General features: G+C 44.5%; 1 protein-coding gene across 2 annotated transcripts; it reads right to left on the minus strand.

Moving 5' to 3' along the window:
• Window positions 1-1435: 1435 nt before the first annotated feature.
• Fam221a (family with sequence similarity 221 member A) lies at window positions 1436-25290 on the minus strand. Of its 2 annotated transcripts, none has more exons than XM_051152406.1 (7): window positions 25165-25290; window positions 21459-21632; window positions 18168-18358; window positions 14756-14962; window positions 9718-9825; window positions 8363-8442; window positions 1436-1931 (listed from the first exon to the last, which is right to left on the minus strand). In XM_051152406.1, exons 1-7 carry the CDS (start codon window positions 25227-25229, stop codon window positions 1866-1868), a joined length of 891 nt encoding a protein of 296 aa, XP_051008363.1. In that variant the 5' UTR covers window positions 25230-25290; the 3' UTR covers window positions 1436-1865. The 2 variants fall into 2 exon arrangements, with proteins under 2 accessions (XP_051008363.1, XP_051008361.1); XM_051152404.1 differs by having other exon boundaries at window positions 1437-1931; window positions 8363-8445.
• Between the last annotated feature and the right edge of the window lie 687 nt (window positions 25291-25977).

Below are 25977 nucleotides of genomic sequence, written 5' to 3' on the forward strand. Positions count from 1 at the left end.
TCTCATTTTTTAATCTTGTATTAATACAATGCCTAACACATCCAGGATAAGACTGCGTAGGAGTGCTGACGGGAGATACTGCTGCAGTGTTCCTTCCTAGGGGGAAGATGCTGCCTTCGCCGTCCGCTGCTCTCAAAGCTCTGGCTTTAGTAGATGCCCTTCGAGTGGCGACTTTACCTTCTATCCAGTCTGCTAACAAATCCCTAGCTAACTGGTTTACAATTGTTTCCTGTATTTTCTCACAGATATGGAGGTTTTTTTAAGTTACATTTGTTAATTTTCAAGTGTTAAATCAATCTTGCATTCCTGGAATAAAGACCACTACTAAATCATGCTATATTAATCTTTATATATATATATATATATATACTTATATTAGCCTTACTAAAAATACCCAGAACTTTGCGTGCATGTTCAAAGGGGACAGTTATTATTTTGAGACCGGGTCTCATGTATTTGAAGGTAGCCTGAACTCACTAAGTACCTGAGGCTGGCCCTGAGCTTCTGATCCTTTTCTCCGCCTCTCAGGTGCTGAGGTGAAAGGCATGTCCCACCACAGCTGGGTCATACAGAGCTGGAGATGAACCCAGGCTGGAACCTGCTCGGCAAACTCTTTACCAACTGAGTATATAACCTCAGCCCCCAAAAGAAGGGCTATATCGTTCTAAATGTTCCTTTCTTTTTTTGTAACATCTTTATCTATCTTTGATAAGAGAGTAAAAGTTATTTTTTAAAAAAAGTCCCCACTTTAATATTCTTGGAAAGTTGGTATAAATCAATATTCCTTGTTCCTTAGTTATCTAGTAAAGTTCACATGGAAGCTATCTGTGCCTAGATAATTTCTTTCTTACCCATTAGATATCTAAATAATTACAAAACTAATAAGGCTATCTGATGTATTGTTGAATAAGTCTGGCAGCTTATTTTCAAATTTTTTACAACTTCCCTGGTGCTTGACTATACCCACAAACAGCACGAACACTCTAGGTGAGCCAGTGTGACAGCCCCTGTCACACGTTCATCTTCCTGCCCTTCTGGCTGTGACATCGGGACATTGCCAAGCTCCAATGAAATACCCTCGTGCCTTTTGTATGTGTGCTCTGTTCTTACCCCTGATAAGACGTTCCCAGGTGGATGCTCACATTTGGCCTCCTACCTGCTTGACTGAGGCTGTCCTTCCTCCAGAGCCCCTTACGAGGCATGCCGTGCCTCCCTTTCCAAGGCCCCATGGGCATAAGGAATCTTTTAACCTTATATTTCTCTGTGATTTACCCAGCATTATAGGAATGTTCCTTAAAGATTGCACATGGTGGGACTCACTTCTCCCTCAGTGTTTTCTAAGGGATTTGTCTGTTTTGTGTTAGCAAAGAAAAGGGGGGGGCAGGGGGGAGACCTAAGGTAGCAACAACAGCATATATGAGGAGTTTGCTATTTTTAATGGAAAAAAATGGCCCATATGTACTTGTTTAAAGCTTTTAATAATATTCTTAATTTTTTAGATAAACTACAAAAGTTAAATTATGATAAATTGAAAATATCTACTGTACTGCCAGGGTTTGAATCACATGAAAATAGCATATTAACTTGCTAAGAGAGACAAAGCATACATGTGCTGAGGCAGGAGTACTGTGATTTCAAAGCCAGTCTGGGCGACACCGAAGACTATCTTTAAAAAGCATATAAAGTGCTTAAGTCATGAATTCTGACACAAAAAAAAATTTTTTTTCATTTCCCTTGTTTCAATAAGCTAAGCAAAATTCAAAAAGGCAAATTTGCATGTTAAGAACATACATAGATTGACAGAAAATAAACATAAATAGATAGAAGCTGCATCCGGATGGCGGCTCCAGTTTGTCCAACGGACCTCAAGAAGGTTTTGTACCTGTCAGCGGAGCTTTTCCTTTCTGCTTAGCTGCCTTTTCCATTTTTATCTGTAAATTTAAAACATTCATTAATAAAAAAATTTTAATTATCCTAAATAAAAGGCTGTATATGGCCACAAGAGCCATTATCTGCTAAACGCTAAATCCAAAATCTGATTATGAACTGTATATCTTTAAATGATTGGCTTTACATCCCCAGAAGTTTGATGAAATATATAAATAAATATTGCCTTGGGTAGAAATGAATTTGAGCTGCCACTGAGATGTTTCTAAATGCTTAAACTCCTGAGGGTACACCCAGCCTGTGCGCATCCCTACACTTACAGAGGACGCCTGATTCCACGGGATTGTCTCTGGCACGCTGGAAAGGCGAGTCCCTAGAATTCACGAGCTGAGACCCTCAGCAGCAGCTGCCTAATGGTGAAGTGGTGCTTCTGTGCCCTGGGTAAAGGTGGCCTTTGTTTATGTAAATGCTGACTTGTGTATTCTGTACCAGCCTCGAGCTCAGTGCAGACCGAATTTGCTGTCACTGAGCACCGCCTGCCTGGGTGTTTTGTAAACATTTTTCTCCATCTCCTTCTGATTGGCTGAATAAAGAGCTGACCCAGCCTTTAGCAAAGGCGAGAACAGGCAGGACTTCCAGAGAGAGGAACTCTGGGAAAGGAAAGAGGTGTGGAAAGATTGGCCTAGGGGACACAGAGGAAGGTGGCATATGAAACTGAGGTAAAGAGCCACGTGGCATAAGAGCCAGCAGGGAACAACAGTAAGCTGAGGCCTAAAGCTATTGTAAATAAATATATGTCTCCATGTGGTTTCAGTTTAGCTTTGATACACACGAACCTTTCCGTGCCAGCAAGGACGCCCAGACACACACACACACACACGCACCTGTTTCTCCACCATCACCACTCATGACGACTTAAGGACGCCCAGTCACACACACACACACACACACACACACACACACACACACACACACACACCTGTTTCTCCACCATCACCACTCATGACGACTTAAGGATACCCAGTCACACACACACACACACACACACAGACACACACACACACCTGTTTCTCCACCATCACCACTCATGACAACTTAAGGACGCCTAGACACACACACACACACACACACACACACACACCTGTTTCTCCACCATCACCACTCATGATGACTTCCAGGCACAGCATCACTGCCTCAGACTTTCAAGGAGACAAACAAAAGATAAAGGGCCCAAAAGTAGAAACTGGGCCTTTGAGCTTAAGTGACAGAAGTAATATCAAGAAACCAAGGGGGGATGGGACAAATATGATCAAAATATATTTATGTGCATATGAAATTCTCAAAGAATAAAAGAATATGTAAACTCAGTTGTGTTATGGGAATGTGTTTTTGTTTTAATCCCAAGTGTGGAATTTCAGTTTGAGCTTTAGTTTGTCCACAGCTGTTAAATGTGACTTTTGCCAGCTTGCAAGGCCTAGCATGGTGTTAGCTGTGGCATGGAGGAGACTGCTGGCTGGTGCTGTTGGCTAAGATGGGTATAGCCCAAAAGAACCCAACTGACCCTAAACAGCCTGGAGAAGTAAAGGGGCCCGCTCTCCCCACTAAACTTCTTTCTCCTACGTAAGGTTGGGAGGTTGGAAGGGAGGTTAAGACCTAAACACTACATTATTTGTAAAGTAGAGCATTAAAAAAAAAAGTGCTAGATAAACCAGAAAAGGTCAGGAGGTAGTTTTATCTCAGTGGCAGAGCATCTGCCTAACAAGTACCAAGACTTAGGTATCATGTCTAGCAGAAAGGAGGGCATGAGGAAGGATAGGGCAGACCTGGAGGAGATAGGCAAGGAGGAGAGAGTAGGGAAGAGGGAGAAAACTGAGATGAAGCCTGGTAAAAGCAGTTTGTCCTAACTGCCAAGTTACAAGTGATAAATTCCCAGGAATAAATCCAGGCGAACAGACTTCCCCATTTCCTTTGTTCCTCCTTGGTTGGCAACCGCACTCAGATACCATGCCCTCATATTGCTCTCTCACACACAACACGCTGTCAGTCACAGGCCATTTGAAGGACTCCAAAGAACACCCCATTCTAAGACATTATAGTACCTTTTCATTGGGTGTTTGGTCTGTTTTTGGTTGGTTGTTTCTTTCTTTCTTTCTTCTTTGTTTTTGTTTTGAAACAAGTTTTCTCTGTATAGTCCTGGCTGTTCTGGGACTTTCTCTGTCAACCAGGTTGGCCTCGAACTCAGAAATGGACCTGCCTCTGCCTCTCTAGTGCTGGGATTGAGGGTGTGCACCACCATGGACTGGCTAGGCTTGGTTTTCTTGTTTTTGTTTTTGTCTGGTTGGTTTTGTTTGTTTCATGTTTCATAATGGTATTTACATATGCACCTTGTCTTTGTTTATCCCCCATTCCCATCTTTCTTCCTGCTGCCCCCCCACTTGCTGCCCCCCACTTGCCGCCCCCCCCCACTGGCCCTAGAATCCTGTTCTACTTTAATGTCACCTGTTTTCATCCTCTCTTGTTCTCTTGTTTTAAATAGAAGAATATTTGAATCCTACCTCTTTCTTTTATGAAACACTTAGGACAGATTTTCACTTGTTTTTTTAAACACAATATAGATACGTCTCGAGCCGGGCGTAGTGGCGCACGCCTTTAATCCCAGCACTCGGAGGCAGAGGCAGGCGGATCGCTGTGAGTTCGAGGCCCGCCTGGTCTACAAAGTGAGTCCAGGATGGCCAAGGCTACACAGAGAAACCCTGTCTCAAAAAACCAAAAAAAAAAAAAAAAAAATATATATATATATATATATATATATACACACACACACACATCTCAGGCGTGTTCTAAAAGTATAAATAAAATCGGATATGGAGAGGAATGGACTTACTAAGCACTCGACAAGGTGGGTAGGGTGGTTTGGATGCAGCCACACACCTCCCCCAGTAGTCTTGGGCATGTGAATACTTGGTCACCAGTTGGTGGCTGTTTGGTGAGGATTAGGAAGTGTGGCCTTGGTTGTGAAAGTGTGTCACTGGGGCTGGGCTTTATGGTTTCAAAAGAGTCACACCATTTTGAGTTAGCTCTCTGCTGCCTGCTTGCAGTTTGAGGTATAAACAGCTATTCCGGCCACAGTGCCTTCACGCTCCCCCAACGGGCACGAACCCTCTAGAATCTTAAGCCCAATTAGATACTTTCTTTTAAATTGCCTTGGTCATGGCGATTTTAAAAACTAGGCATGGCAGCACATGCCTATAATTCCAGTACTTGGGAGCCAGAGGCGGGAGGTCAGCAGTCCGAGGTCAGTCTCTCATGCATAGTTTGGGGTCACACTGAGCTCCCTAATGCCTTGTTCCTCCAACCCCAACTAAAGGAAAGCAACCAGTCCACACAGGTGAGTCTCAGCAAGTGCTGTGCTCCTTTTATATCTCATTTACGGCTAAGTGTTAAATTACCAATAATAGGAGAATGGAAAACGGCAGAAAGTACGCCAAGCAGAAACAAAACGCCAACTTAGCAGCCTTTGCTCACTTGAAACAGTGTTTAACAGAGCCAGGCAAAGTGGTACACACTGAGCTCCCAGCATGCCAGAGGCTGGGGCACGATGATGGGACGGTCAAGGATTAGCAGGCTCAAATAAGGTGACAATTAAGAAAGACAAAATTTAAAAGACAAAGGAATAGTACTTATCGACCATCCCTGTGGTGGGCTAAGGGCCAGGCTAGCTCTTCCCCAGACCCTGCCCAGCCTTTTAAAACATAAACACCGTGCCCTGCCCCTAGCAGATGTCTGGTACTAGTTTCCTTAGTAAAATTCTCCTTTCTTGGGCAAAAGAGACCAAGCTTATCAGGGCAGAAGAAAACAACTTAACATAATATAGAAAGTAAATACCGTTCCGGTAATCTCTGAAAGCATACAGTAAACCATGTTAGCACAAACGCTTCAACTGCCAAAGACAAATCCGCTGACCACCGAGATTCCCCACACCAAAGGTGCCAAATGGCTAAGAGAGGGCAGATGGAGAGAGAGCTTTGGTTTCTTAAAAAACGCAGGTATGGTATGTGAATATGTTTTCATTTTAATCCCGGGTGTGGGATATGGGTCTGCTTCAGTTCGTCCACAGCCATTAACTATGATTGTCTGGTGTGCTAACAGGGGTGGGATTTGTGCTAGCTGCAGATGATTTTATTCTGAGAACTCGGGAGAGGGTATAAATGCCAGAGCCCCGAGAGCGCCTGTGATGGCGACTGTTCTCCTTGCTGCTGCCACCAATGCTACTGGTTCGTCCATCCGTCCTGCTGCTGCCTTCGCTCTCACTGGTTTGCTGACCTTGTTTGCCTGTTTGGTGGCTTGCTGCTCTGGTGGACTGCTGGCTATCCTGACTACAAAGATTGGACTTGCCACGAGGAACTATGTCCCTAAACAGCAGGAAGTAGTCTAAAGAGACAGACATATTGCCTCTTTCCCCTCCAACCTTCTCTCTCTCCTACCTAGTGTCGCAGGGTGGGAAGGGAAGTAGACGTATAAGAACCCAATAAAATAAATAAACCTATACCTACAGCCAGAGGCAACACATGGCCTTGTTCCTGAATGAGGCCCTGGACCATCCACAGTGGCTTCCTGATTGTCCCTTTTGCTCAGTGGTTTTGGAGCGAAGACAAGTCCCAAGAACATGGATGGTTTGTGCCAGCCAAGGGAGAGCACTGCAGTGTAGGCTTCATAGTTTTATATGTCATTAACCACATGGCAGAGAGTTTCAAAACTGTTCTCAGGAAACAATTAATTAGATGGGCTAGGAAGTTATAAACTGCAACTCAGAAATCCATTAATGCAGGTTTACTTATAATAAGAAACCTGAAACATTCATAAATAAGAATGGCCTTCCAGCAAGCCAATGCACTGGCACACTCTCAACACAGCCAACAGACCCATCAGGAGGGACAGAAGGAGTTTCAAGCACAGAAAAAAAAAAATTATCCTGTAAGCAGGTGTTCCAGGAATGAAGACTGACTGGGGTATAAGTCCTGCCCCTAATGGTGCTATGAAAACAGCCTTTTATTTGTTTATTTTTATTTTAGTTTATTTATCCCAACTCGCCTCTAAGGTCCTTCAACTCTGCCTTTTACTTCACTATGCCTGCAGTGTCTGTACCCCTGCCAAACGCACATGCTGAAACTTAATCGCCGATGACACTGGGAGCTGAGAGCTTTCGGTAAGTCGGTCATGTGGGCAACCCTCAAAAGTGCAGCTGGTATCCATTGAGAAGGTTCTAGAGGGCTGCCTTCCTCATGACCCCACACACACAGCAAGAAAGCAGATTATGGACCAGAAGGCGGCCCTCATGGGACACCAAATCTGCAAGCACCTTGACTTAAGACTTCCTGGCCTCAAAAACTTAGTGAGTTTCTGCTGTTTGTGGTATTTTTTTTAAAGCAGTCTAAACAGAGACATCCTTAAGGCCAAGGTCCTCCAAAAGAACTTTCCACAGGATGCTGTCCAAGTGGGAGCTACTAGGCATGTGTGGTCATTGAGCACTTAAGCCGAGGCTACTGTGACTAAGAGAAATTTTTTTCAAATTTTTATTTTATTTAAATTTGGGCTTATACAGTGACACATGGCGAATGATTGCAGCACAGATAAAGACAGTTTCTATCACTGCGTGATGTTCCGCCATTTCTCTCTGGCCTCAACTGTGTCCAGGATGCCCCTCTCCCAACTTCAGGCTCTCCCCTCTCAACCTCAAGATCCCTCATGGGGGGAAGCTGAGATACTTTTGTTTTTCAGCTCTCTTCCTCTGCTCTTGCATGGGGGATCTATTTAATATTCTACTTCCACATCCTCCATTGCAAGGCTTCCCAGGAGGGGTGACAAAGAGTAAAAGGGGACTCTCGCCTGTGTGCAGTTTGCAGTTAATGTGTGTGCGGATGAGGCGCAGTGTGGGCCAATACCCGCATGAAGTGTATAATAATCCATTAAGGTACTTGGCATATCTATTTCCTCAACATCTACCACGTCTTTGTTTTCAGTCCATTCAAGACCTCTTTGCTGCCATTTAGAAGTACACAGTGCCGCAAACCATAAGCACCCTGCAAGCTGCACAGCGTTAGAGGGTGTTGCTCCCGCCCAGCTGCACTCCTACACAGGGTAGCCAGCCTCGCCATAACTTACATATTTGAATTATTTTAATCGGGTATAAAAAAAAAATTCAAGATACACATAATTTATAAATATTCAGGTGGTTGATGTTTATTTTATTTATGTATTTATGAATTTTGTGAATCAGATGGTATATTAGTCCAGTTTACTCATTGGTCCTTTTTCTATGTGAACTGTTGTAAGGAAGCTTCAAAATTTAGAATCATCTGTGAGTTAAAACTTCATAAATTGGTTTCTGTGATGTTCCACTTACAAGATCTAATCTTTCAGTGGTGTCTGTGTTTCAAGTAAAGCCTTATGCAAGTAGATTTCCGCAAACGCTTACCCTTTCCTGGTATCGTCTTTCAAAGTAAGCCATATCATCCTCTTCTGGTTTCCTTAAGGAAGAAATCTGAGTGCTTGGACCTACTAACATGAGAGAGAAAAAAATCTCCGTCATGTACTTAAAACATTACACATTCCCCAAAAGGAGATGGTAAGGAGACATAACTCCTTTATACCAATTAATAGCAGTTATTACTCAAACCAGAAATGGCCAAGATAGTCCTAATACGGAACTCTTTCTCAGAAAAAATTCCATCACAAAAAGAATTTCCAGTGGCAAACGTTGTCCAAATATCTAACTAGCACCTATTAGCACTGTACAGCTATTTACTCCACATGAGTAACCTAGAGCCAGGCACAAAGCTTACACCCAATCCAAGTCATTGAGAGGTTGAGGCAGGAAGAGTTAAAACTGGAGGCCAGCTTGGGCTACCTACATAGTGAGTTCCAGGCTATCCTACAGACTGAAACACTGCCTCAAGGGCGTGGTGGCATATGCCTTTAATCCCAGCACTCACTGAGATCCGCCTGTCTCTGCCTCTTGAGTGCTGGGATTAAAGGCATGTGCCACCACACCCAGCACTTGCAGAGGTAAATATAAATATATATACATACATGTGTATACACACACATACACACAGCTGACGAATCTCTGTGAGTTCAAGGCCAGCCTAGTCTACAAAGTGAGTCCAGGACAGCCAAGGCTACACACAGAAACCCTGTCTCGAAAAACCAATTTAAAACATTTTTTTAAAAAAAACTACATCTATACAAACCCTGGAGTCCTGGGGTTAGGTTAGACTCCCTGCATGGGCTGGGTTCCTCTGACTTGCAACCTTGCCTGCAGGAGGGAGGGGAAGGCTTATGTAAGCCTCAAAGGGAAATAAGAGGAAAGCAAAATCACCAGTGGGGGAGGGGAGGGGGAGCGAACACCAAGAATTCACAAGATTGTTGCAGGGCTCCAACCCAGCTGTGAAAAAAAATGCAGAAACAGTTGCTTAGGACAGAAATGACAACCAAACTGTGGAAAGAGATCCCTGACTAAACCGGGGAGCCACCTGCACATGGCATGCAGAGCCCTGCATTCAGCTTTTAACCTGGCTTGGGGGTCTTTCTGCTGACGCAGCTGCTTTTGAGTTATCGCTGCCCCTTGCCCATATTCCTCTTAGTAACCCAGATGAACATTTATTGGTTCACTAATCTGGACATTGGAGCATCCTTACTCTAGTATATTGCCTAAGAAGCAAATCAAGTTCTATATTGTCAACATACACACACACACACACACACACACACACACACACAAACAAAACAAAACAATACAAAAACAACAACCACTTCATGTAACTTCATTACCATCTGCTAGCATTTGGGGAGAAGAAGTAGAAGGCATTTGCATGGCTCTTAGGAATGGGTGGTCCATGGCCAAAACTGGAGACTCCAAAACTTCAACTGAGGGTGCACCTGGAAACAGAAAATAAGGAAAATGAAGATCAAATCTCTGTTTATAAAGATGCAAGCAACTCATCATTTCTACTGTGAAGTAAGTGTCAGAAGTGTTAGGAAAGAAATCCTATGCATCTTTAGATGGCTACAATAGTTTGTGCCTGGAATCCCACACGCTAAGGAAGTAAGTCCCAGACCAGTGTGAGGAGCATGTTGAGATATGTTGTTAAAATAACAACAAAAACAAAACACTAAACATACATAAATAAATAAACAGGAATTTTTATTTTATATTATCTTTATTTTCCGTATGACTGTTTTGCCTGCATGTGTGTCTGGATACCATGTGTGTGCCTGGTGCCCAGGTGTTGGATCCCCCGGAACTGAAGTTACAGACAGCTGTGAGCTGCCATGTGGGTGCTGGGAATCGAACCCAGGTCCTCTGCAAAAAACAAGTGCTCTCAACCATGTAGCCATCAATCCAGCCCAAGGAGTTTTTATTTTAATTTTTTATCAACCACACAAAGAAAAATTGCTTTAAAAAGAATTTTTACATTTCTCAGGAACTTTTCCACAGGAGGAAAGAATATTAGATATTATGTCAGATACTATTTCAGGCCCTAAATTAAAATACACCACAGGGCGTGGTGGCTGCATGCCTTTAATCCCAGCACTTGGGAGGCAGAGGCTGGTGGATCGCTGTGAGTTCGAGGCCAGCTTAGTCTACAAAGCGAGTCCAGGACAGCCAAGGCTACACAGAGAGACCCTATCTCGAAAAGCAAAACAAAACAAACAAACAAATAAAATACACCACGTGCACTAAAATTAAAATAAATAAATTTATCTTCAAAAAAAACTTGATTGACATGGTAGAGCCAAGCTCACTTTGGGTGGTGTCACCTCTGGGCACATGGTCCTGGGTTGGTTATTTATTTGGAGTGTTTGGGTTTTTTTGTTTTGTTTTGTTGCTTGTTGTTGTTAGACAGGGCTTCTCCATGTAGTCCAGCTGTCCTAGAACTGGCTATGTAGATCAGGCTGGCCTTGAACCCACAGAGACCCCTGCCTGCCACTGCCTCCCCAGCGCTGGGATTAAAGGTGTGCGCCTCCCACACCGCAGCAGCGGGCCTGTGTAATGTGGAGCAAGCTATGGGAAGCAAGCCAGTGAGCAGCATTCTTCCGCGGTCTCTGCCACTGCTTCTGCCTCCAGGTTTCCGTGACGGCCTCCCTCAGTGATGGATTTTCATCTCTTACCCTTTTCGCCCCAAGCTGGTTTTTGAGCAGTGTTTTTATCGTGGGCAACAGAAAAGCAAAGTAGGACTAATGAGTATGAAAACTAATGAAAGCTTTTTCTTCAGCGAACAAGGAAACACACCACACCCAAACTATAAACTACAAAGACTAACTGCAAAAGGCATTGACTCTTGAGCTGAACAGCGAGAAGCTATCTATCCCCTAGCTCCTCCCAGACCGCCTCCTCAGAAGGGAACTTTCAATCTAGCTGGCTGACAACCTAGCCCTATCTCCCGAAGTGCACAGCACAGAAAACTGTTCCTTCTTCCACTTCTTGCCTGTCTCCACCACTCCCTCCTGGGACAGGAGCAACACAGGGTGCTCAGTCCAGCTGGGTCCTGTACATCCATGGGTCTCCAGTGTTAAGGAGTGGCCTCATTTGTAGTTTGGTCTCTAGGTGGATAGGACCTGGTGGTCTCCCACTTGATCTCACTGCAAAAACAGATTCTACCAGGCTCTAAGGCCTGGCACTTCCCAAACTGAAACTTCCATTGCTGGGGACACACCTTCAGCTATGCTCTAAAGTCACCTGAGGCCCACTATGATAGATGGTGTAGCAGACTCAGCATCCCACAGCTCAGCCGTCTGCCACACCCTCTTGAAAGCTGTGTGGTCTGCTTTGATGTCACAGAAATAAAGTTGCAGACAGAGAGCGCCACTGTCTAGAACTCTGCATGGCTCGGAGCAGAAGCCTCACCATCCCTGGGTTCCTCTTCAGCTGCACAGAAACATCTCGCCTCACTCACCTTCTCTTACCAACCCCTCCCGCATGGGCTTTGGAGGCGGGGACAAGAATGGCACATAGGCTCAAGTATTTTAGTACTTGTCCCCAGTTGGTGGAACTGTTTGGGAAGGATTAGGTGGGGTGGCCTTGTTGGAGGAGCTGTGTCACTAGGATATGGGCTTTGAGGTTTCTAAAGTCCGTGACATCACCTGTTAACTCTCTGCCTCCTAGTTGTGGCTCAAGATATGAGCTTTCAGCTATTCCCACAAACATGCCTTCACTCCAATCGGGGCTTCTTAAACCTCGAGAACCATAAACCCGGATTAAACACTTGCTTTTATAAATTGCTTACGGGATGGTGTCTTATCTCAGCAACAGAAAAGTAAGAAAAAAGCAAGATGAAAGGTTTTCCTTCTGTTCACTGCAGCAGCTTGAGGGATGAAGATTAGAAAGGGCAAGATGCCAGGTCACCAGCATTGTTTAGAATGGTTATAAAACTACCAAAAGGATTAGGAAGCTCTGGGAGAGAGAGAGAGAGAGACAGAGACAGACAGAGACAGAGACAGACAGAGACAGAGACACACAGAGACAGAGACACACAGAGAGAGAGAGAGAGAGAGAGAGAGAGAGAGAGAGAGAGAGACAGAGCATTATTTGCAAACTACACTGAAAATCTATCTAAAACTCCCAAGATTAAGGTCCTACATGATAGGAGAGAAATGATTCCAAAAAGTTTTCCTCTGGGCTCCACATGTGGTTTTGTACATATAGACATGTGTGCCTACACATACATACACACAAACACACACTAAATAAATGTAAGTTTCAATTTTTTTTCAAAGATTAAATAGAAATAATAAGAATTGTGTGGGCCTTCTAGAAAAATAATTTCAGAATTTCATTTGTCTGCACAGAAGAGCACAAATAAATAAAGATAAAATATTATAAACTATTAGTTCTTTCTATACTAACCAGTATAGTACAACGTGCTATTAAGCTATTACAATGTAAAAAAAAAAGATATTACAATGTTTTAAATAAAAAACTAGGCCAAATTTATGAAAAAATGGTAAAGATAGGTCAGAAATATTCTGAAATAGTAAAATTAAATCATAAGCTAAATTTATTATTTACTCTGAGCCTGCATTACTGAAAATAATGTGGTGGCCATACAGAAAACCGGCAGGAATGAGGGAGCCCCCAGAGCTCTGGGCGGTCTCTAGCTAGGCTGCATCCAGTCCTGTTCGCTGATGAACAAGACAGTGGTCCTCACCTTCCTAAAGCTGCGGCCCTTTAACAGAGCTCCCCACACTGTGGGGACCCCCAGCCCTAAAGTTACCCGCTGCTACTTCATAACTAGACTTTTTCTACTGTTATGATTACTGATATAAATGTCTAATATGAGAACACCTATACGCGACCCCCGTGGGGCTTGAGCACCACTGCACAGCAGCAGCCTGTGTGATGTCTCCGCCCCCATCAGTGAGGCAGAGATGACAGTCTAACCCACAGGCTCGCTCTAAGGGATCGGCGAGGTCCCTGTGAAGCAACTGGGACAACTCTTCAAAAAGCTTCAGCCACCATCACCCCCAGAATCAGGGCTTCCTGAAGCTGTTGCGTAAGCCCAAGAAAATCATGTACATTCCATCTAGAAAAGCAGTGAGTGACTTAACATGCTAGTTACATAATCATAGAAGAGAAAATATGTAAAAGCATCATCATAATTTTTACAGATGAACACAAACAGGAAGAATGTGAAATATCAAAGCCTACCATGACACAATAAATAATTGAGTATGTGTGACAGATACTGGCACTCAAAATAACAAGTACAATGGACTATGACAGTGTCTCCAATTATCTGAGAAAGAATGGTAGTTGTACAAGCAGCCATCAATTTGAACAAAAACTGAGTTAGACATAATATCTCTCGTGTTCACAAAAGTATATCCTAGTTTCATGAGAAAAAAAGTATGTATTAAGATAAAATGAAGAAAAGTGCATTTATAAAATCAAAGTAGAAAGTGGAATACAAACATGTAGTTACAAACTTTTAAAGATAATCTTAACAGGGGCTGGAGAGATGGCTGGGGCTGGAGGACCCAGGTTCAATTCCCAGCACCCACATGGCAGCTCATAACTGTCTGTAATTCCAATTCCAATGAATCTGACACCCTCACACCAATGCAAATAAGTTAAAATTAAATAAATTATTTTTTTAACTTCTAAAAAAAATAATCTTAACATCATGAGCTGGGAAGACAGTTCCTGATGAAGAAAAAGCCTACCGCTCTTCCGAGGAGCTGAGCCGCATTCTCAGCACCCATATCAGGTGACTCACAACTGCCTGTAACTGCAGCTCCAAGGGACCTGACACCTTCTCCTGCCCCCGCAGGCACCCTCACACACAAATACACACAGAAACGTGGACATATACGTAAGAATAAGATAATACTTTTAATGGCAAATGACATATTGGAGAAAACATCAGCCAAGTAAATAAAAGATTATTAATGCACATAACGTTTTAAGGAGTTGATAGAGGTCAATGAGAAAAGATGAGGAAGGAAGGGAAGGGGAAATTAGAGGGGAGGAGAGGAGAGAGAGCAGGAGCATTACAATAGCAAGTTGCACGCAATTAAGCAACAAGTAACTGTATCATGGCAGACAAAAGTGTGGTCCAGCTACCTCAACCGATGGGGACACGGGTTGAGGTCAGGGTTAAGTAGTGCAGACAGAACAATCACTGCTCTTGGGCTTTGGGAGTTTTCTACAACAAAATGTTGTATAGTACAACAAATTATTTAAAATAAGTACTAAGGGAAATTTTTCTGAAAAAAAAAATGACTATAAAGTGCTAAATAAATCTATCTAAGATGTTGTTACCATTAGCGCATCTTGTACCAAGCACACGCTGCAAACATCTTCACTTACCGATGCCACTGTCATCTAAGCGCATGTAGCCTTCTGCCAGTGAGCTGAAACCAGTTAGACCTCCCATTGCTGCGTAAGGAACATCCTGTCCTACTGGTTTCCCCTGAGCCAACCTTTCTTGCCGTGTTTCCACCACCGTGTCGTGGGCATATGCCGGCTGGCCACAGGCGCAAGTGAAGCAGCTGTGGAAGCCTGCACACCTAGAGCCTAAATTAAGACACAAAGGGCACAAAGTTAAGATAAGAGTAAGCACTAAAGCCGGGCGGTGGTGGCGCACGCCTTTAATCCCAACACTCGGGAGGCAGAGGCAGGTGGATTGCTATGAGTTCAAGGACAGCCTGGTCTACAAAGTGAGCCCAGGACAGTCAAGGCTACACAGAGAAACCCTGTCTTGAAAAACCAAAGAAAAAAAAAAAAAAGAGTAAGCACTAAGCTGCCCACCCTACCACATTTAGCTTAGCCAGAGCTAGCTGAGGGGAGTCCTCTGACCTGCATCTCTATCTCTAGCCACTGCTATTCTTACAGATGCTGAAATGGTTAAGACGGTGCACTCTGAAGTGGGAACGGGGGTATATTTCAAAGACTAACTGGGCCCAAAAGACACTGAATTAAAAACTGGGATGCTGCTGGGTGAGGTGGCGCACACTTTTGATCCCAGCACTCAGGAGGTAGGACAGGTGGATCCTGTGAGTTAGGACTACACAGAGAAGCCATGTCTGAACACACACACACACACACACACACAGAAAATGAAAAAAAAAAAAACTATAGTGTCAGAAAATGAAGACCCTTTCCTTAAAGCTGTGTTAGAGCTGAATACCGTGGGGAATTCCTGTAAGCCAAACACTCTGGAGGCTGAGACAGGAGGATCACAACTCCCAGACCAGACTAGTATACACAGCAAAACCCTGCTACTAAAAAACAAAATGAAGTCTGGGGGGAGGGCTCAGTAAGCATGGCTCAGCACGTACTGCTCTTGCAGAAGATCGGGGTTCACTTCTCGACACCCACATGGTGAGTCCCAACTGTCTATACCTCCAATTCCTGGGGATCTGATGCCCTTTTCCGGCCTTTGTCAGCACCGGGTATGGACAGACAAACACACACACACACACACACACACATTTTTTAAAGCAGCCATATTAGAATGGAGACCATAACGTATAATATGAAATCTTTACCTATTCACAGCACTTATACCTGTGGCTGGGAAACAATGTTCCTAACTTTTATACAACTAATTCCATACTTGCCAGATGGACATGTAAATCCTGCTCCTGTCGGAAGTCCTGTTTCTCCGCTTGGGCATCCTTTATCCAGGGTGCCTGCAGCCAGAAACGCTTTGGCTCTCTTTATGCATTTGGAACTGCCACATGTAGAATTCACTGGCTAAAAGCCCATAACCAAAAAACCTGAAATGTTTGTTGTTGCGATTTTTTTTTAACTTATAAAATTCCTTTTTTAAATGTCTATAAAGGATAATTGGGGGTGGTGGCTGGAGAGACGGTTCAGCGGTTAAGAGTACCAGCTGCTCTCTTCCAGAGGACCCAAGTGCAATTCCCAGCACTCACATGGCAGCTCATGATTGTCTGTAACTGCAGTTCCAGGGGATCTGACACCCTCACATAGACATACACACAGGCAAAACACCAACGTACATAAAATAAAAATAGATCTATTCTTTGTTAAAGAATAATTTAGGGTTAAGGGTGTAGCGCAGTGGGAGAGGGCTTGCCTAGCATTCATGAGACCTTGGGGCCAATGCCCAGCATCAACTCCACAGCAAAAAGGAGCCAGGCTGACTAAACTCTCGTTATTAAAGACATTTTTATTATATTTTAGATTTATTTACTTTATTTTTGTGTGTATGGGTGGTGGCCTGAATGCATGAATGAACACAGTATTTGTGCCTATGAATGGTTGTAAGCCATCATGTGGATGCCGAACTCAACCCGGGCCCTCTGTAAGAACAGTAAGTGCTCTTTACTCCTGAGCCATCACTCTAGCCCCTGTTATAGAAAACTTTTAATGAGAGCTGGAGAGATGGTTCTGTGCTCTTCTACAGATGACCTGGGTTTAGTTCCCAGCACTCACATGGCAGCTCACAACCACCTGTAACTCCAGTTCCAGGGGATCTGTCACCCTCTTCTGGCCTCCACGTGTACCAAGTATACATGTGGTACAAGATATACATGTGGATAAAGTGCCCATACACATAAAATTAAATAAAAAAAAAATTTTTGAGATGGGCAACGGTGGTGCATGCCTTTAATCCCAGCACTCAGGAGGCAGAGGCAAGCAGATCTCTGTGAGTTCGAGGCCAGCCTGTGTTAGACTGCACTGTGTGAAGGTGTGTCTCTGCATATTCAATTGTTAATTCTGTACAGGCAGAAAGCTATGGCCCTTCGCTGGTTTTGTATTTTGTAAATACCCCTTCTTCTTTACCTGCCTAAGGCAATCTAGAATTGTATCTGATTGGCTAAACAAAGAGCTGACGGCCAATAGCTGAGCAGAAATAGAGGGCGGGACTTCCGTGCAGAGAGAGTAGACGTCTCCAGGAGAAGAAGGACACACAGAATTCACCAGTGTGACATGGGAAGGAACAGATGTGCCAGAGCTGAGGGAGAGGAAAGGAACCAGCCACGTGGCAGACCGTGGTTTACAACAGTTGGGTTAAGTTAATGAGCTGCCTGAGAGTCTGGCCAGCTAAAGGCCTAAGCAGTAATAAACACTAGGAAGTCTGTGTGTCATTATTTAACCACTGGTGGGTACAGAAAGTCCCACTATGAGTCTGATCTACTGAGCTAGTTCTAGGACAGCCAGGGCTACACGGAGGAACCCTCTCTCAAAAAAGAAAGAACAAACAAAAGAAAAGGGAGGCGAGGGCAAGCAAGGAAACTTTTAATCAGGTGGTGCCTACTGATTCTCTAAACTCTAATCTATTGCTATTACTTTTTTATTATAAACATTCCAAGAACTGAATATCTACCATTGAATCTTGCCTTGTAGATAAATATTGACTTTGTAACTAAATAAACTGTTATAAAAAGTCATTAAGTATTTAATAAAAGCCCAGAAGTGATGGCACAGCCAGTAATCCCAGTAGTTGGAAGGCAGAAGCAGGTGGATCTCTGTGAGTTCAAGGCTAGCCTGGTCTACAGACTGAGCTCCAGGAAAGCCAAAAAGAAAAAAAGAAGAAAAAAGGATTTAATAAAGAAATTAAAACATTCTGTAAGAATGGAACTTACAACACTCAGGGAGGAAGAGACAGGCAGATCTCTGTGAGTTCAAGGCCAGCCTGGTCTACAAAGTGAGTCCAGGACAGTCAAGGCTACACAGAGAAATTCTGTCTCAATAAAACAAAAACAAAAAGAAAGAAAGGGAAAAAAAAAAAAAAAAGAATTGAACTTACAGGCATTGCATGCAAAGCCAAGCGCAGCACTGTGCTGGTCAGCGAAGTGTTTGCACCTGCAGCGGACAGGCTGGGTACCATTCAGGGGGACAAAGTGGTAAGCCTTGCACGGGCACCCCGGCACTCGGCAAGGCAGATCGATGGGGCGCTGCTGCGGAATCGTTTCAAAGTCGGTTTTATGCTGTTTATACCTTTTTAAAAAAAAATAGAAATACAATGTGGATATTGTCAAACATTACAATTTATTGTCTACTAGATGCATATGTAATTTTATGATTCTGTTGTTATTATCTCGTTATTTGTGTTAGTAAGGTAAACTCTCCCACGTGTACATTTCTGTCAGCTTTGGTCAGCGGTCTTCACTTTTTCAGATTTTAACTTTGGGTTATCTTAAAAGTTTCACAACCATATACAGAAGTATAATTGCCTTAAAATACTTGTCACTGCAGTTCTTCGGTCTGGATGCACATCCTCAACGATGAAAAAAGTTACTGTATGGGGCCTGTGCTGGAAATCAAACCCAAGGCATCACGTACGCTCAGCAAACGGTCCACTGCTAACATATAACCAGCCACACAAAAGAGCTCTTCATAAACATGCTTTCTATCAAGTTGGGTGTAGTGGTGTACACTTGTGATCTGAGCATTCAGAAGGTGGAGGCAGGAAAATCATGAGTTTGAAGCCAGCCTGGGCTATACATCAAGACCTTGTCAAAAAGCTAAAGTGTGAGGGAAGGGACAAGAGGGTAAAGGTATCTGCCGCCACATCTGATGATCTTATTTTGATACCTAAAACCTACATGGGAGGAGTGAACCATTCTCCTTAAGTCATCTCTCTGCACATCCACACTGTGTCATGACAGCGCGCTCTCTCTCTCTCTCTCTCTCTCTCTCTCTCTCTCTCTCTCTCTCTCTCTCTCTCTCTCTCGCTCTCTGTAAAATTGTTCCACACACCAAGAAAACTAAAGCGGGCCTATGAAGCACCTCAGTGGAAAGGTACTTGCTGCAGCTCGATGTCCTGAGTTTGATCCTCCAGAACCTACTGACCTCCACCCTCTCTTTAGATTAAAAAAACCTTCATAGAACCACAAGACTATATATTAAATATTTAGACATTGAATTGGTTAAAGCCAAGGGAAGGACAGAAGTTGGAGTCCCCCACTTGTGTAACCTGCCTTTCCGCCTGGCACACCTGAGATTCGCTCTTGGCCTCAAGAACAACAGTGAACACCACTGGACTAGCTGGAACACAGAACAGTTGTTTAAAAACCTGCTTTGAGATTACTAATGGCCATGTGCATACATATTTTCTGGGATGCAATGGTGGAAAAGCATGCTGTATTTTATGAATGTACAGAATATACAACTAAATGAACAACAAAGAGAGAATTACACAGACAAAATGAAAAGTGATCCCAGCAGCAGGCTCTGGGTGGTGAGTGCTCTGCTTTCCTAGATGGCCCCCTTTTTCCTTAAGAACCATATTTCACTTTTGTAAACAGAAAAAACATACGCTGGATAGGAATTTTACTAAGTGATAAAAATGACGGAGAAACCTCCTCATTGCTGTTGAGTTGGATTTTGAGGGTCCTTTACAGGCTGCACAAATTCCACATAGAAACCAGCATTAAATGTTCACAAGCACAATTATAAGACTCCCACAAATTTGCCCAGCCCCTTCAATTTTGACAGATTTCCACACGTAATCACCATCCTCCGTTTCTCCGTAGTGTTTTCAGTATGGTTTCTAGGTAAGTTTAAAGCCAACCTATATGCATTACTCATCCTAGCAACAGCCCCAACAACTTCTGGCAAAGCTGCAACTCTGTAAACAGCAACTAGACAAAGAGTCTCTCAGAACGAGCCTCAGAAGTTGCTGTTGAAACAGGGTGGGTCCCCTTCGGTGGATTCCTTAGACTGAAAAGTTAAACCTGGTCCCTCAACAGAGGGACTAGGTTCAGTGGGGTTTTGTTTTTGTTCTTTTGTTTTGGGGTTTTTTGTCTTGTACTTTTTGCAAAGGAATTTAGTCGTTTTGATATTTACAACTGTGAGATGGCAGACAAATTGGAAGGGATGCGCATGCGCACGCCCAACATAAACGGCTCAGGTTGTGACTGGCCTCTCCTGTCTCTCTTCTCGGTGATGTTCTTGAGCGCAAGCAACTTGAAGCCAAAAGAATTTGTGTCTTTGTTTGTTCAAGGTACGGGGCCAGGGATGGTGGCCCATGCCGGTCGCCCCAGCACCTGGGAGACAGGAGAATCATTAGTTTGAGGCTAGTTGGAATTACACAAGCAAGTTCCAGGCCAGCCCGGGCTAAATAATGGGATGCTCTCTCCAAGAAATGAGCAGACAAAGGCAGAATGAAAAACACCAAGCCAGCACTCCAAGACGTGAAGAGTGGCTCAGAGCTCTGAGGAGAAGTGGGTGTACTGGGGGAAGAGTAGCCTGACTCGCTCAGGTCCATGCGACCACCGGGCTTCTACCTAGCTAACAGTAGGACCAGTGGACGCTGCCTTCACCAAACCCAAAGACCCCTGGGAAAACATCGCCCTCCGTTACCAATGACAAGACAAGAGTTGCTCCCGGTGACAGACTCTGTGATGAGTTCAAAGGGGTATGAAAGTTTCTTATGCGTTTAAAACCCTTTACATAGTTCCAGTGCAGCATGTAAATGGCAGCATCAAATGTTTCTTGATCACCATGTAGTTATTTATAGTTTTAATTTTTAGCCATGGGAAAGTAAGTGATAAAGTGGGTTGGAGAGATGGCTCAGCAGTTAAGCACGCACATACTGTTCTTGAAGAGTCTGGCTCCCTGCACCCATCTCAGGTAGCTCACAGCTATTTGTAACTCCAGCTCCAGGCAGCTCTGATGTGTCAGGCGTCTGCAGTCACCTGCGCAGACCCACCCAGACACACATGCATACACATAATTTTAAAATAAAACAGTTAATAAAGCACTTGGGAAGCAGAGGCAGGCAGATCGCTGTGAGGTCGAGGCCAGCCTGGTCTACAAAGCAAGTCTAGGACAGACAAGGCTACACAGAGAAACCCTGTCTCAAAAAAAACAAAAACAAAAAGCTAATAAAGAACATGATGCTCGCCGGACGTGGTGGCGCACGCCTTTGATCCCAGCACTCGGGAGGCAGAGGCAGGTGGATCGCTGTGAGTTCGAGGACAGCCTGGTCTACAAAGCAAGTCCAGGACAGCCAAGGCTACACAGAGAGACCCTGTCTCGAAAAACCAAAAATAAGTAAATAAATAAATAAACAAATTTTAAAAAAAAATCTTACCTATGCGTACAAAAACACAGTGTCTCTGGGCCAACAAGTTTACAGTCCATTCCTGTTGGTGACCGCCAGCTCACAAACAGTCTGTTCTGTAGACGCATGGGCAGAACTTTTTTCTTATAGTCTTCATATTCTTCAGGAGTAAAAAGTTTCCCTCCATCATCTTCACCAACAACTCTACAACAACAACAGCGAGTATTGCCTTTAACCTGTGAGTATTTCCCAGGCCAAAAATACCAAGCACTAAAATTAAATTATTCTCGTGTAGTCAAATGAAAAGTGGCTTCGTCTTTGGATTGTTGACTCCCAGTGCAAATACACAGCCAAAGTGCACAGAGTAAGAACAAAACTTTTGCTTCTGGTGGAGTCGAGGATGGGCAAGCAACTCCTTGGGACAACAGCCAAAGCAGAAATGCCAGTCCCACCATGCCGAATATTCTACTCCGAAGCAGGTCCTACCCTCATTCCAGGATCCTCCCTCTGCATACTTAGCCCTGGAGACAGAAGAGCACAGAGAAGAATCTAGACAAACAGGCCTTCCGAAGTTCCCTAGTTCCTTGCCATTAGGTCATACTCTCTTGTCCTTGGGTCATATTTCTCCCTGGCTGTCCACTCTTCAACTAACCGGAGCATAAAGGCTCAGGATCCTCTCTTGCGTGTTTGTTTGTTTGTTTGTTTTTTCACTCCCGTGCCACATAGAACTTGAATCGGCAAGCTTTTCCCTGGTCAGTCATGAACCCAGCAGTGTCTGAGGAAAGGAGTCCTCTCGCCATTCCCTTCCCATATAAAAGACTGTAGGTAACAATTTTAAAACACGACTTTACTGATTATGGTGGTTTGACTGGGCAATGTCCCTCATAGATTTTTTTTTTTTTTTTTTTTTTTTTTTTTGGTTTTTTGAGACAGGGTTTCTCTGTGTTGCCTTGGCTGTCCTGGACTCACTTCGTAGACCAGGCTGGCCTCGAACTCACAGCGATCCGCCTGCCTCTGCCTACCAAGTGCTGGGATTAAAGGCGTGCGCCACCACTGCCCAACCCCCCATAGATTCTTGATCTGGACACTTGGTCCCCAGTTGGTGGCGTTGTGTGGTGAGGTTATGGGACAGTTAGGGGGTGCGGCCTTGCTGGAGGAAGCACACCGCTCAAGGCCAGCTTTGAGGGATTATAGCTTTCTCCATGCACTTTCTGCTCTGTTTCTCTCTCCACTTCGTATGAGCTGACACAGTATCACCGGCCATCTTCCTCTCACCACAATGCCATTCTGGGCCATGCCATCCCTGCCCTAAAAGACACTGCCCCTCCGGAACCATAAGGCAAACTAAATCCTTCCTTCTTAAATTTCTTTTATAGTGGTATTTTATCACAGCAAAAGAAAAGTAACTCCACACTCAGCGAGGTTTTCCCGTGGAGAACTGTCACATACTCATCTCAACTTCTCCTTTAATATGTTTTTATGCACTTATCCACCAAGAACACAAAATGAGATGCATGGCAGAGCCAGAACTGCAAAAACAGCTTCAAGCCCTCCTCACTGCTTACACTTTCAGCCTTTCCTCTTCCCCCAGTGTTTACCTTTCCTTTTCTCCACTTCATTTCCTTTGATTCTTCTCTCCTTTGTTAAACACTCTCGACACACAATAGTGTCTTTTAATGCACTTATTCTGAGATAAGGTTTTATTATTATAGCCATCAAAGAATACCAGCATCTACCAGAAAGCATGTAGGATAAATGCAAATCTTTTCGATAAGAAAGTGTTGCCATCTAAATTCCCAAGCAGAACAGCCCAAACTTTACTGGATGATCCTGTCTCCAGAGCATCTTGTTTCCTCTGCCCCCCCCCCCACCTCCTGCACCCCTACCACCTACCCCCCCCCCCCAGCTCCGAGCCCCCCTCCACCCCTGCTGAACTGAGTCTGAGACCCTGCTTTTCTTTGGACACCGAATAGAAAGGCTGTATACGCCCTTCCAGAAGCCTTTCACCAAAGGCCAAAGGGAACAGGAAGCTTTTGTTTGGCAGTGTTGATATGTTTGTTTACAGACCCCAGGGCCTTCACTTGCTAGGCAATGGTCCGACCACTGAGCTGTATCTCAGCCCTTAGTTTTTCAGCAGGTTCTCAGCATATGGTATAGACTGACCTGAAACTCACTACCCTCCTAGTCAGTCCTAGGCCCTGACAGTAGGAAAGTCTGTTTCTGATAGAGATAATTCCTGAAGTCTTCCCCATAGAGCTCTTTTATATCTAGGAAGCCAGAGTCCTCATGTTTCTCAAATCTTGTTGACATTAAAGGACACAATAATTTATCTTAAAGGAACATATCCAATGATATTTATGCTTGCAAAAATAATTTTCCCACGAGCCGGCAAGAGACATGTGAAAGTCCGAGGAAAAGCCAGAGAGCAAAACTATTGAGCCATCCCTGCTCTGGATAAGAGGGTGAGTACATGGCCAACCTGCCATGAAGACTGTATTTTATGTCAACTTGACACAAGCTACAGTCATATAGAAAGAGAAAAATCTCAGGCTGGAGAGAAGACGGCTCTGCTCTCCCAGAGGTCCTGAGTTCAGTTCCCAGCAACAGCATGGTGGCTTACAACCATCTATAATGGGATCTGATGCCCTTCTGGTATGTAGGTGTACATGCAGACAAAGCACTGTACACATAATAAATAAATAAATCTTTTTTTTTTTTAAAGAGAGAAGAAAAAAATCTCAGTTGAGAACACGCCTGTGGTTTGACTACTGATGGATGTGGGAGGGGCCAGCTCACTGTGGGCGGTGCCACTGCTGGGCAGTGTCTAAGGTGCTAAAAGCAAGCTGGCTGATGACTCCAAGAGCAGTAAAGCAGTAAGTAGCACCCTCCACGGACGCCCCATCAGCTCCTGACCTGATCTCCCTGGATTATTGAGTGCAAGCTGTTAACTGAAAGAAGCCCTTTTCTCCTCGAGTTACTTCTGATTATGATAGCTAACCACAGTAATAGAAACCTAACTAAGGCTGGCAGATTAAGCTCTTCCATCTCACTGTTCCTGCTAAGAATCTTCAGAAAGTTCTAAGCACTACCCAAAAGTACACTAATGGGGCAGTAGCCTAGCGGACCCCAGTGTCGCTCCATACATTGGTCCTTTTTCCTTTGTGCACATCCTCTGGCCAAGTGGTCCATAACCCCCATTCTCCCAGTTTCCCAACTGCTAAAAAGAAACCTTTCTTAGGAGACGAGTACTTGGAGGCAGATGGATCAGCTTTTGTGCGATCTCGAGCCAAAGCGAGCAGCTATGTCTCCTGCTTCGGGAGAGGAGTTTCAGAAATTCGGTACTCTCCAGTTCACGCCGTACCCATTACTGAATTAATGTGCAAATTGACGTCTATCAACTTTTATAGGCCCCCAAGTGCTCAGTGTGTAATTCTCCAATTGTCACCAAGAAAACAAAAAGAGTCCCAATATAAAAGTAGTTAATCATCCCTCTTGGCAAGGGAAACTGTCTAGTGGTCTCGGAAGGGATTCATTACAGAAAAGAACCGTGTGTCAGAATATTTAATTACAGAAAATGAAATGTGAAATATCCAGGCCTCCCAAACAGCCCAGGAACGAACTCTTGGAGCCCTAGCGCGCTCGCCTGCCGGGTCCCTGTTTGTCCCGTGGTGTTCCGACCACAAGAGACCCAGAAGGGAACTGAAGCCCGCCCCGTGGAGCAAAGTTAAGGCCTCACCTCCGGTACTCTAGATACTCGTCCACCGCGGCCGCGCCGCCGGGAGGCAACGTCAGCCTCTCCATGGCCGCGGGAAGCGAAAGGAGCCCTTGCCTCGAGCCCTCAGTCCACCCTCCAGCTGCCAGGCAAGATTGGCCAGACCTGCGCGAGCACCTGCCTTGCCGCCAGAAACTGCCGGGCCCCGCCAGAACACGCACGGCCCCGCCCCCTTAGCTCCGCCCTCGGCAAGGCCCCGCCCACCTGCCTCGCCCGCCTCAGTTCCCTCAGCCCCGCCCTCTCCCTGGGCTCCGCCCTAACCTCTCCGTAGCTCCACGCTCCTCCCTTGTACCGGGCCCTACTTAGCCACGCCCCGTTTTGTCCCGCCCCTCCCTGCTGCTCAAAGCCAAACATCTCGTGACTGCACGCTTAGCTGACACATCTATCTGGCGATTCACTTGAGCCCTACAAAACTGCCTTCTCCCGCATAGTCCCAGGCCACAGAAAAGATGCTTTTGCCCCTTTCTTTAAATACCATGGAGTCACTGCTCCCTTCCCGAAGTGTCCTTAAGAACAAGGAAGTGCAATGCCAGGATACAATGCCATCTCAAAATAGGGCTTCGCGCACCTCTTTTCATTTAATCCGTCTCTTGGAGAAATGGGCACTTGGAGCAGTGGATAGGAAGGCTTGCTGTGCAACCATTAGTACCAGAGTTCAGATCCTAAGCACTCACAAACAAATCAGACATCTCTCAGATGTCTGATAGCCCAGTTTCAAGTTAGGCTGAGCCTGGAAAATTAATGATGCTTTCTGTCTTTCAGCCTAGACAAGAAAAT

This window comes from Acomys russatus, chromosome 10 (assembly GCF_903995435.1).
Source record: "Acomys russatus chromosome 10, mAcoRus1.1, whole genome shotgun sequence".
NCBI classification, from domain to species: Eukaryota; Metazoa; Chordata; class Mammalia; order Rodentia; family Muridae; genus Acomys; species Acomys russatus.

Coding starts and splice junctions, on each gene's coding strand:
- Fam221a (XM_051152404.1), bottom strand. CDS start 25,229: ATGGAGAGGCTGACGTTGCCTCCCGGCGGCGCGGCCGCGGTGGACGAG. Junction 21,633..25,164: donor GAGTATCTAGAGTACCGGAG/GTGAGGCCTTAA, acceptor TTGTTGTTGTAG/AGTTGTTGGTGAAGATGATG. Junction 1,932..8,362: donor AAAGACGATACCAGGAAAGG/GTAAGCGTTTGC, acceptor TTAAATTTACAG/ATAAAAATGGAAAAGGCAGC.